This window comes from Pollicipes pollicipes, unplaced genomic scaffold, assembly GCF_011947565.3.
Source record: "Pollicipes pollicipes isolate AB1234 unplaced genomic scaffold, Ppol_2.1 Scaffold_4881;HRSCAF=5763_pilon_pilon_pilon, whole genome shotgun sequence".
NCBI lineage: Eukaryota > Metazoa > Arthropoda > Thecostraca > Pollicipedomorpha > Pollicipedidae > Pollicipes > Pollicipes pollicipes.
The window spans coordinates 35,183,723-35,195,404 of NW_023596576.1; the positions used below are offsets into that span (position 1 = coordinate 35,183,723).

An 11,682-nucleotide genomic window follows, 5' to 3' on the forward strand; every position below is an offset into this window, starting at 1 on the left:
TTTGCAGAGGAAACTTCTGCCCGTCCCCCCCCCCCCCCGTCTTGATCTGTCAGATTACGAAAGGCTGGCCGCAGAGTGGGGCTACCGCAGATGCAGGCAGTAGTCTGTGACGGGAGGTGTGTGTCGGGTCGGCAGCGATAGCGCAGATGCAGACAGTAGTCTGTGATGCGAGACGTGTGTCGGGTCGGCGGTGGTAGCGCATATGCAGGCATTGGTCTGTGATGGGAGATGTGTGTCGGGTCGGCACCGGTAAACGATGTGCAGACATTCGTTACAGCCCCAAAAAGCCAGTCTAAGCAGCGTGGGAAACCAAAATCATCACGTCCAATGACGTAGTCCGATCTTTTGCCCCTCTGCCATTCGAGATACTGTTGACAGAACGGTGACTGTAAAACATGACGCCACCGAACACCAGCCCGGCTGTGATCTAGCTGATTTGAGCTATTGCGTTTTCCTTCGTTGTTTTGCTGAAGTCCGCCTGCTGTGATCCAAGTGTAACCGTGGCTTTGAAACAGACGTTTGTTGTAATCGAGTTGGAGCCCAGAAGAGCAACAACGGCCGGGTGGATTCTGTGATAAGCTCCTGCATACATCGTGCGCTGTTGGAAGGTCCTCCGCTCGGGTGACGCCTGGCCAGTGCGGCCGTTCCGTCTGGAGCCGAGGGCTGGTGAGGGGACTGTTGTAAGGTCCTCCGCTCGAGTGACGCCTGAACAGTGCGGCCGTTCCGTTCGGAGCCGAGGGCTGGTGAGGGGATTGTTGTAAGGTCCTCCGCTCGGGTGACGCATGAACAGTGCGGCCGTTCCGTTCGGAGCCGAGGGATGGTGAGGGGATTGTTGTAAGGTCCCCCGCTCGGGTGACGCCTGGCCAGTGCGGCCGTTCCGTCTGGAGCCGAGGGCTGGTGAGGGGACTGTTGTAAGGTCCTCCGCTCGGGTGACACCTGAACAGTGCGGCCGTTCCGTTCGGAGCCGAGGGCTGGTGAGGGGATTGTTGTAAGGTCCCCCGCTCGGGTGACGCCTGGCCAGTGCGGCCGTTCCGTTCGGAGCCGAGGGCTGGTGAGGGGACTGTTGTAAGGTCCTCCGCTCGGGTGACGCCTGGCCAGTGCGGCCGTTCCGTTCGGAGCCGAGGGATGGTGAGGGGACTGTTGTAGGGTCCCCCGCTCGGGTGACGCCTGGCCAGTGCGGCCGTTCCGTTCGGAGCCGAGGGCTGGTGAGGGGACTGTTGTAAGGTCCCCCGCTCAGGTGACGCCTGGCCAGTGCGGGTGTCCTGTCCGAAGCCGAGGGCTGATGTACATACGGCGGCTCCCTGGTGTGATGACGCCGGCCCGAGCCTGCAGCAGCTCGCGGCGCCGGCGCCCACCTCCGTCCGGCAGGGTGGCCAGTCCGTCACGCGGCGTCTCGTTTGCAGCCGCCTGCCGTTTATTTTAGAGCAGTTGTCGTTTACGGGGGCTGTCATCTGTCATCTGCCAGCGTCAGTATATACTGAACCTTACACTCAGATTGAGGGTCATCGCCACTAGACACGTCATGCTGGTCTCTTTGTGATAAATATGTTCGATACTGCATTCCTTCGAAGAGGTTATTGGTTTCAAGATTCGGTGGGGCAAGACTATTTTTGTTTCCCTTTGCTCCGAACCATCAGTATTCCGAAATGGTGGGGACAGACTGCTCTTTGCCCTTTGGTGTCATGTGAGGCACTTGTCGAGCAGTGCTGTCTGGTCAGAATGTCGTGGTCAAGACGATGCTGTCTCCGTCAGTCGGATAAAGTCGAATTCGAGACGATGCCCTCCTTCTGTCTGCCCGAGTTCGTCAGACGATTCCGCCTCTCCGTGTCAGGCAGTCGGTCAGTCAGCCTGGACGGGTTCCGCCACTCCATCTCAGTCAGTCGGTCAGTCTGGACGGGTTCCGCCACTCCATCTCAGTCAGTCGGTCAGTCTGGACGGGTTCCGCCTCTCCATCTCAGTCAGTCGGTCAGTCTGGACGGGTTCCGCCTCTCCGTCTCAGTCAGTCGGTCAGTCTGCGCGGGTCAGTCCGTCCAGGCCTCTCCGTGTCAGGCAGTCGGTCAGTCAGTCTGGACGGGTTCCGCCACTCCATCTCAGTCAGTCGGTCAGTCTGCACGGGTCAGTCCGTCCAGGCCTCTCCGTGTCAGGCAGTCGGTCAGTCAGTCTGGACGGGTTCCGCCACTCCATCTCAGTCAGTCGGTCAGTCTGCGCGGGTCAGTCCGTCCAGGCCTCTTCGTGTCAGGCAGTCGGTCAGTCAGTCTGGACGGGTTCCGCCACTCCATCTCAGTCAGTCGGTCAGTCTGCGCGGGTCAGTCCGTCCAGGCCTCTCCGTGTCAGGCAGTCGGTCAGTCAGCCTGGACGGGTTCCAGCCACTCCATCTCAGTCAGTCGGTCAGTCTGGACGGGTTCCGCCACTCCATCTCAGTCAGTCGGTCAGTCTGGACGGGTTCCGCCTCTCCATCTCGGTCAGTCTGGACGGGTTCCGCCTCTCCGTCTCAGTCAGTCGGTCAGTCTGCGCGGGTCAGTCCGTCCAGGCCTCTCCGTGTCAGGCAGTCGGTCAGTCAGTCTGGACGGGTTCCGCCACTCCATCTCAGTCAGTCGGTCAGTCTGCGCGGGTCAGTCCGTGCAGGCCTCTCCGTGTCAGGCAGGCGGTCAGTCGGTCTGGACGGGTTCCGCCACTCCATCTCAGTCAGTCGGTCAGTCTGCGCGGGTCAGTCCGTCCAGGCCTCTCCGTGTCAGGCAGGCGGTCAGTCAGTCTGGACGGGTTCCGCCACTCCATCTCAGTCAGTCGGTCAGTCTGCGCGGGTCAGTCCGTCCAGTGGGTGGCGGCGTTGTGCTTACTACTACCCCACTACTACAACCCTCTCTCCTTCGTATTTCGAAGGAGACTACGGAGGCTCGAGTCCTGTCGAGTCCTGTCCTGTCAGGGGCTCGAGACGGGCCTGCACCAACGTCCCGGCGGCCCGGACCGGAGCCGGCCGAGCTGCGCCGTGCCGCGCGGCGGCGCCACGTGACGCGCGCTCCCGGGCCGCCACTGGGCCGACTCAGTGCGCCGTCGGCTGTGCCACGCGACGCCCGTGCACCACCCCCCCCCCCCCCCCCACCCCCCACCACCACCGCAGCCGCGCCATGGAGGTGGGCGTGGTGCGTGAGCCGGGCCTTGTGAAGATTCGTCTCATGCTGACTGTGAGCCTGCTGCTGCTCGTGCCGCTCGGTGTGCTCAGCAACATGACGCACTCGCTGACGTTGGCGCTGGAGGCCTACCACATGCTCTACAACGTGCTGACGATCGGCGGCTGCTTGCTGGCGCTGCGACTGTGCGGCGCCGGCGGTTCGACCAAGAACACGTTCGGCTGGGCGCGGCTGGACGTGCTGGTGACGGTGATGACGCTGCTGTTCTTGGCAGCGTTGTGTTTCTCCGTGTCGGTGGAGGCGGTACAGGCCATGGTGCACGCTGGCCATCAGGACGCCATCCATCACCCAGTGTACATCATGGCGTGCGCGGCTGCCGTGCTGCTCGGCCACCTGCTCTGCTACGTGCTCATTGGCGGCTTTACCAACCTGCAGAGCACACTGTTAACGATGGACGACGGCAGCGGCGGTGGCGGTGGCGGGGTGCGTCTGGCGCCGGCCTCTTCGCTGAGCCCGCTGCGTCCGGCGCCGCGCCGCTTCTCACGCTTCTCGCCGGCCGGGCGGCTCTGGCTGCACTTCTTGCGGGATATGGGCGGCACGCTGCTAGTGGTGATGTCTGCTGCCGCCGCGCACATCAGCCGTGCGCTGCCCGTGCGGTACGTGGACCCGGTACTGGCGCTGGTTGGCGTCGTCCTGCTTCTGGCCACCAGCCGCACCGTCTTCACAGAGTGCTGCCTAATCCTGCTGCAGACCATGCCGGACACGTTCGACGTGGTGTCGTTCCGCGCGCGCCTGCTGGCGCTCTTTCCAGCCGTGGAGGACGTGCATGAACTGCACGTCTGGCAGCTGACGCCCGACTGCGTGGTGGCCACGGCACACGTGGTGCTGGCCGGACCACGCCAGTTCAACGACGTGGCCGAGCGCGTCGCCGCCTTCTTCGCCGACAACGACATCGGCCATGTGACGCTGCAGCCCGAGTTTTCCGCGGCGCGCGTCGGCACCGACCCGGGCGGCGCCGGCAGCGGCTCGCGCTGTCTGCTGCCGTGCGCCGACAGTTGTGTGAGCGCGCGCTGCTGCGCCGGGGCGGCGCCGCGGCCGCGGCTGCCCACCATCACCGTCACGGCGCCGTCGCAGGCGACCCTCGCCTCCTCAGGCGTGCCGGATGACGGGGCGGCGGCCGCCGACGCCGCCGACGCCGCGGCCCCGGCGACCGACTCCAGCGACTTCGTGACCCCGGCGGCGGACTCAGCCGACCCTGCTGATTCAGCTGCCCCGGCAACGGCTCCAGTCCTGGCCGAGGTAGCTGCGGCGAACAAAGAGGCAGCCGCACCGACCCAGTGACCGGTGGCCAGGCTCAGTGTGGCGGTGGTAGCGGCGGACATCAGTAATAGACCGGGCGATCCCCACGCTATCCCTCTTCAGCATCAGTGTCCAGAGGCTCCTCCGCTGTGGAAACCTCGCCTTGCTGACGTACTCTGAACTCTGAACTCTGACGGATCAGAGACGGATCAGATGTCTCGCCGGTACGGGCTAGCTGCGGTCTCTGCGGCGGATGAATGGCAGCGGCTGACATCAGGTGCAGCCCTGTTCGGAGGCGACATGCCTTGCACCGAAGAGACCGTGCTTTCATGCCATCTGTTCTTCCGCTGGAGAGAGCTTGACCGGTTTTCGCTGCCAGCGTCAGGTGTTGCTGAGCTAAAAGACGTGGGATGATTCAGACTTTGCGTTGAAGGCCGACGCCAGGTGGCAGGATACCGAAATGTTCGGGCGTTTTTTAGGTGACTGGGACGGCGTCCAACTGGAACCATTCCAGCTCGTCAGTCGAACCCCACGGGCTGTTGGACCGACGTGCGGCGGCCGGCGGGTCGGGTCAGCCAGTTCTGCCCAGCTTACTGTCGCGCGGTGCAGGACGTCGACTGCGGACCGCGGTGCCACATATAGATAGGACTCCGTTATCGGCGCCTCCCTCTGAGGTCGTGTCCGAGCGCACTGGCTGTTTGTCGTGCGATACGCGGCCGTTTTGCTGTGTGCGCGGCCACGTGCGCTGAATTTGCCCCCGCCCCGCCCCCACGTACGTCGGTTCCGTGTCTCGTTAGCGCGCCGTCGCGTGAGATTGTATAGCCGGCTGTGACCTAGGAGAACGGCACCGCACGGGACCCGGGCGTTCGCGGCGGCCGGTGACACGGGAGATGGCGGCGATTGGACGAGGCCTGCCGAGAGCGGGTCTGGCCGGCAGAGCAGGGCGGACCTGGCCGGCCCTACAGAGCGGACCTGACCGGCCCTACAGAGCAGACCCGGCCGGCTTTACAGAGCGGACCTGGTCGGTCCCACAGAGCGAGCCCGTGCGTCATGTATGACCTCTGAGCAGAATGTGGTGCAGAACGGTGTGTGCGTTTTTGAATATTTACATTCTGAGAACATGGTGGAAATGTCTGAACCTGTGAACAATTCACCTCACTTCGTGGGCCATAGCTGGTAAGGCGTGCAACGGTGAAATGAGGGAATAAGCGTGCGTAGGTAATAGGTATGCGCCGTGTTGTTGGCACCTCAGTGGAAACCAGATGTACGGGGCTCTATCCCCGCGGCGCCCGCCCTTCCTGCCAGGGTGAGAGGCAGGCGACGCCATACAGCCTAGCAGCTGAGTGCGTCGTACAGCCCCAGTGGCGTGACACTTGATGTTCCAGTCCACATGTTCTTTTGCCATGGAAGATCTTCAGTTATGCTGGTATACCCAGACCACTTGCCGAGAACAGCGACAAACCCATCATGCAGATACCTAACGCGAGGGTAGTAATGTTTGGGCAACTTCGAGCTGAGATTTTTCGGCGGTTTGTCCACGTGTTTTTTTCCGGACTGATGACCGTTTTGTTGATCATTAGCGCACGGGGATTTTGCCAAGCGGTGGGAAAAGGAGGACGAGGCCCATGCCCCCGCTCCCCCCTCCCAGCCAACAAGTTTGCACTGTTTGCACCGGTACACTAGATACGCGGCGTTTTTCGAAGGAGTTTGATCTGAATTTGCAGGAGTTGGGAGAAAATTTGATATCCGTCCGGGAAGATTGTGGCCGCGTGCCCGTGTGCACACATTTTGGTCGCCGAGAACATCTGTTTCCGCGTATCTGGACGTTTTGTTTTTGGTTTTTTTGTTCTTTGCTCACAGGTTTCATATAAACCGAGCGTGCGTGCGAAAACTGCTACAACCGGTGTGCATTATAACACCGGGGTCAAGGCCCCAGATGGCACAGATGACCTAAAAAGTTGTCGGAAACAAACGGAACCTGACAGCTATCTCGCAGACAGCTGAGTGTACGCTTGGACTGGACTTCGCCTCAGACGATGGGAGCTGTCCCGCGTGTGGTGACTGGTGATGGGAGCTGGCCCGTGTGTGGTGACTGGTGATGGGAGCTGGCCCGCGTGTGGTGGCTGGTGTGCCTGCGAGCAAGCCCGCTCTGTATCGTCCCAGGTGGAGACGCTGCTGACGGTGTGCAGCTCGAATACCAGGGAACGCCCCGGCGGGAGCACTCGTCTGATTTGCGAATTGGTGGCAGAAGGGTGGCACTTCCTGTGATCTATCCCTGTCGCGCCAATATGGACGAGAAATTCTCCGAGAGTTTTGTCTGACGAAATCGCTTCTTCCCTGCCCGCATGAGCACTACCCTTGCAGTGAGCTGGTCGTCTTCTGGCAAGGGCAAGCGAACGCGCAGAACGCCAGCGAGACGAGCCAATGGCTACTGGATGCCGAAGTGCGTATGGTGGGACCACGCGGTGGGTGTCCTGTCCTGGCCAGCCCTCACCCTCCCTGCCATGCGTCCTCCAACTGCGCCCAATGCGGCACTTGTGATGGGTCGCTACACAGCGGAAGGTGTAGGGCGGCTAGCGCATTCGCTTCGAGGTGCAACTGAGGCGCCGCCTGCACGCTGCTACAGTTTCTACCGACCCGGAAGTACGGTGCAGAATGATCCGGCCGGTGGGCAAGTGAGCTTGCGTGTCGTGCAGAGACACGCTCTACAGTTCTTGCGTCACGGATCAAACTGACGCCCAGCAGCGTGCTGCTCCCACGTACGAAGTGCTGCAATGAATACAGATGGTGAAGAGCTTTCAAAATTTGCCGAATTTTTTAGTGCCCATCCGTGAAGAGCAGTGTCTGTACAGTGATATGGGTTTAGTTGCCGCAAGCATGGTAACCGAGAGCCGACCTGCTGGCCGGTATGCGTGTACCGGCCGCGATCCCGCTGATCAGAGGTCAAGAGAAGGCAGGACACGTAGTGACGCTGCTCCGCTCTGTCTCCATCTGTGGCCCCCACCTATGCAGCTGCGGCCCTTGAGCTTTGCTCCCCGCACTAGGGCGTCAGTGCCGTCGAGTGGCCGAGCCGGCTCCTTTGTCGCACCGTTAGTTGACGGAAAGGCATGACCCGTCTCTCGGGTGGGCGTAGTGTGGGCCAACTGCTGGAAGGCCACGAGTCGAGTGTGGAGGGCGACGCGACCCGGCCCCGGCCACGGGACACCGGACACCGCCTGCCGGATATGGCCAGTTGGGCTTGTTGTCGGGCCTGCTGGCATCCGGCGTCTGGCCCGGCCGGGATGAGGTGAGGGGGGGGGGGGGGGGCAGGGCTACTGTGGAATGGTACCCACCGCATCGGCGTAACGAGCTGCTGGGAGGGCCGTCTGTTCGCGCGCCGTCGCCGGGGCGGACCGTGACGTCATCGCTGGCCGTGCCTGCTTGCGTGTCAATGGTGAGAAGCGGCCCAATACCGTGGCCGAGCGGGCCAGGTTGTACGTTGTAGCCTGCAGCGTGCAGTGTGCACCCCCACGACTGCAGCTCTACCGCTGCCAGCAAAGCGCGCCTTCATGCATACGAATGCCCACTCCCGAAAGTGTTGCAGCTGGCGTCGCGCTGTGGGCACTAACGGGCAGAGTTGGATGGCTTGTGCGTGCCGCCGTCGTTGACGTATCGATGCCGACCACCAGCCAGGCGGCGTCGGCCTGAGAGAGCCGCGGGCGGCCTGCGTGCCGCCGAGTCACGGTTGAACGCCGGCGCGTGCCGTGCCGTGTTCCGGCTTCGGGCGGCTCGGCGTGCGGCCGGCTGCACGGTCCCCTGGGCTGCTGATGCACGGCGCCGGGTCACGGCCCGCTGTCGCCGGCACGCTCCCGTGACCTGGCGATGCGCCGGGCCCGGTCACGGCGCCGGGTCACGGCCCGCTGTTCGCCGGCACGCTCCCGTGACCTGGCGATGCGCCGGGCCCGGTCACGGCGCCGGGTCACGGCCCGCTGTCGCCGGCACGCTCCCGTGACCTGGCGATGCGCCGGGCCCGGTCACGGCGCACCAGAGCGCGGCGGGAGGCGTGCCGATTTGAGGCCGCCGGGTGCTGAGGCGCGGCCGTGTGCAGAGCCCTGACTCACGGCGGAAGGAACACCACACCAGCTGTTTGTGATGTTCTACATCGCCTCGTTTGAAACAGGCGGTAGCGCTGTGTGTTGCGACTGCGGTGCTGGTCGTTTTCTTTGGTCTGAGTGCAGGGAATTTGCATTTTTGTTTCAGTCCTCTTGTTGGGCTTCGCTGTGGTCTCCATCCTTCCGTGGATAGAATTGCATTCACTCTGTGGTCTCGAAGATCCCCAGCCCCCTGTGTTGGAATAGGAAGTGGAATTGCCGAATTGTCAGTCAGTTTTTTTGGATACTCGTCGCTTGTGCGACCGCAGGAGCTTTTGCGTGATGCTACTGAAGCCCAGTGACTTATGTTACGTCCCTGCAGACGTGCTTATGAGTATCGTTCCCGTTCCCGGGGAGGAATCATGGCCTTGAATTGGGCGGGGGCTTCTGGACATTCACGTCTTAAATATTTACCCCTCGGCCTGGCAATGCCGTGTTTTGTTTGCGTTGTAAGTTGAGTTGGTGCGTGCGGCGTGGTGGCCGATGTAGCTTCGAGTTTCTCGGGACATGTTTTCCGTGAATCCAACGCTGGAGATTGGATATTGGATACACTGTTTCCGTTTTGCCTCGCGCGCCGCTGCTGGGAGAGAATTCTGCTTGTGGACAATGCATGCGTGCGCGCGTGGCAATAACAGGTCTGAACACGCTGTTATTTTTGTCCGTCGTACTCATTACAAGGCTCGTGTCGCCCTTGGGCGTGTCACTAATCAGATCACCAAGGTTCATATCATTTCATTCCGCGCATTTGACGTTTCAGGTAATTCACCTGATCCGTTGTCAAATGTATTAGTGGGCGGTCAAAGGCCAGTTGATATAAAAATACAAGAGGTTAGGCGATGCTTGGTGGAAGTACAGGGGTTTTGAGCTCTGACGTTTTGATGTTACATAAGTGACGGCCGAACGGTGTCGCCATCGTGGACGGGCAGCGAATCAGAACCGATAAGTAAGCTCGGATGAACACTGAACGCACATTATCGGTGAGCGATAGAAAATGCGGCGAGCTTTTTGAACACTGAAGCGGACTGCGTGCTTGACATAAACCAGAAGGCCTGAAGCTCTTGCTTTGTCGGCACGGTGAGATAGCATGCCGGGAGTAAACTACCTTCAGTATGCGAGGAGATACCGGTAAACGAAAATATCAAGCAACCACTAGGATGAATTGTGAAATGCACGACGCTCCGTGACAGTGCTCATGGACGAGTTACCACGACAATTTCTCAGGGAGCGTTTGGTGGCCACATTTTTTTTCATGTAGAGTCCACCACAAAGGTACCCTTTGCGCCACCAATGACAAAGAAACATTGGTGAAACTGGCATTGCCATGTGGTAGTGGTAAATTGTTGTTTAATGACACAACATTGGTGGCTCAAGAAAGCATTTGTGTGCAGACCGTTGTCTTTAAACACCCTACGGATGTTTCGCAAATCCTAAAGGTGTTGCCCGCGCCCCAGCGTGACCGCATACCCACAAGCTTCCGGGAGATGTTGATTCCTCACAAAGCCGTGTGACATCATTCAATGGCTCCGAGCGCATGCTGCGCACGCTTTGCGCTGCGTGATTCATCAGCGCACACTGCGGCGTGCGCTGATGAATTGGACACCTCTCTAAACCCGTGTCATGTGCTCGTTTAACGCGCGAGTGATGTGGGATCTGTCCGCTGTTGCAGACGCGTGACTCACTGGTCTACGGACCGCAAGGTGGCGTTGGTTTATGCGTGTGAATTAAACGGGCGGGCGTCGTGTGCGTGTTTTTTTTAGGGCATTTTATCATGGCGTTCTTTCTTATTGAACTGTGATAGCGTACCCCGTCCTTGTGTGTGCATTTTCGGTGTCGGCGTTGCTGTGAAGTTATTCGATTATCAGCCCCGCGGCCGCCATATCTAGCAGTGTCACAAGTAAAACGAAGCGTTTTTCGCGATCGGGACGTGAAATGAGCAGGGTAATCTAACTGCTAGCCAACAGCCATGTTAACTTTCGGTGCTGCATCACCGCAGACACGAATGTTTAAGTGGCCATATTTGTATTGACCACGAGCACAACACAGCTAATGAGCTGGGCTGTTCGCGTGAGGTCTATACCATACAGGTTCGAATGATTCCCATAAGTGGCGCGTAAGTTAACGTACATCAAGCTCAGAAGCAAAATAATTTGGAGTAATAAAAAGACATGGCTGTGAACTGCAGGATATGATTTTGCACGTGGCTATCTCAGTTCAAAATCCCATACAGATGTGGTTCAGCCCTTGCAGGCCGTACTTGCTCGCCTGCTTCCTTTTTCTGAAATATTCGATTGTCTTTGAATACTTCAAGCGTCCCCGACCCCGACTAACGCCTTGCGTTGTTTTCAGGGATCTGATGTACTATATGTCCTCGGCGTCTGTGCGTGAGACCAATCCCAAGTGCGCCTTCAAAACAGAGATCGCCAACGACCGTTCGGAGCCGACCATCCTCGTCAAGCTCGGTCAGTATCTGGGGTACGCTCCGGGCCTAGTGAGGGGGCTCACAGCGGCAGGCCATTCTCAGAAGCAGCCCGCTGAGTGGACATACACTGGCCAGGCCGCGGCCTCCAGCTGTATTGTTGTCAACACGCGTTGACGAAGCAGCGAGGGTCCTATCCAAAATGCAAACAGTGGTCGGCAGTAGTATGCGTTTCATTTTATCAATGTTGTATTCCTGACCATCATGTGACCTGACCATCCACATCCACAGCATTATTATGTGGATGTGGATGTGTCATCTCAAATCTTCGGGACCCGTTCTTGTCTGCTTATTGAGGTCGCGCTCATGCAGCGCCATCGACCATCACAAAAACATGTTTGTTTTTACACTGCCAGAAACTCTGGGCTTTGACCGCGGCCTACTTTATACTGCTCGAGGTGTGCTGGCGCGGTAGCGGAGAGTTCTCGGGTCTGCCGTATTGTCTGAGGGCGTCCGGCGATCCGTCCACCGATGGCCGTCGGTGGCGTGACGCTTCCCGCGCGACGTGGCGTGACGTTCCCGGCGTGATGTACGTGGCGATGGTGACGCTCGCGGAACGTGCCGGAGGCCGTCTGTGGAGCGCCGAGCTAGAGTCACGGCTGGGCCTGCCGGTCCGCCGTTAGCCCGCGCCCTGCCTGCCCGCGTCCCT

At 60.1% G+C, this 11,682-nt stretch overlaps 1 protein-coding gene across 1 annotated transcript in view; it reads left to right on the forward strand.

The window, feature by feature from the left end:
• Window positions 1-3,125: 3,125 nt before the first annotated feature.
• Window positions 3,126-11,682, forward strand: part of LOC119100302 (zinc transporter 1) — a 10,084-nt gene continuing 1,527 nt past the window's right edge. Inside the window, exons 1-2 of the mRNA XM_037223408.1 lie at window positions 3,126-4,132; window positions 10,904-11,016. Of these exons, the coding sequence (XP_037079303.1) occupies window positions 3,126-4,132; window positions 10,904-11,016 (1,120 nt within the window). The remainder of the gene's footprint in view (window positions 4,133-10,903; window positions 11,017-11,682) is intronic.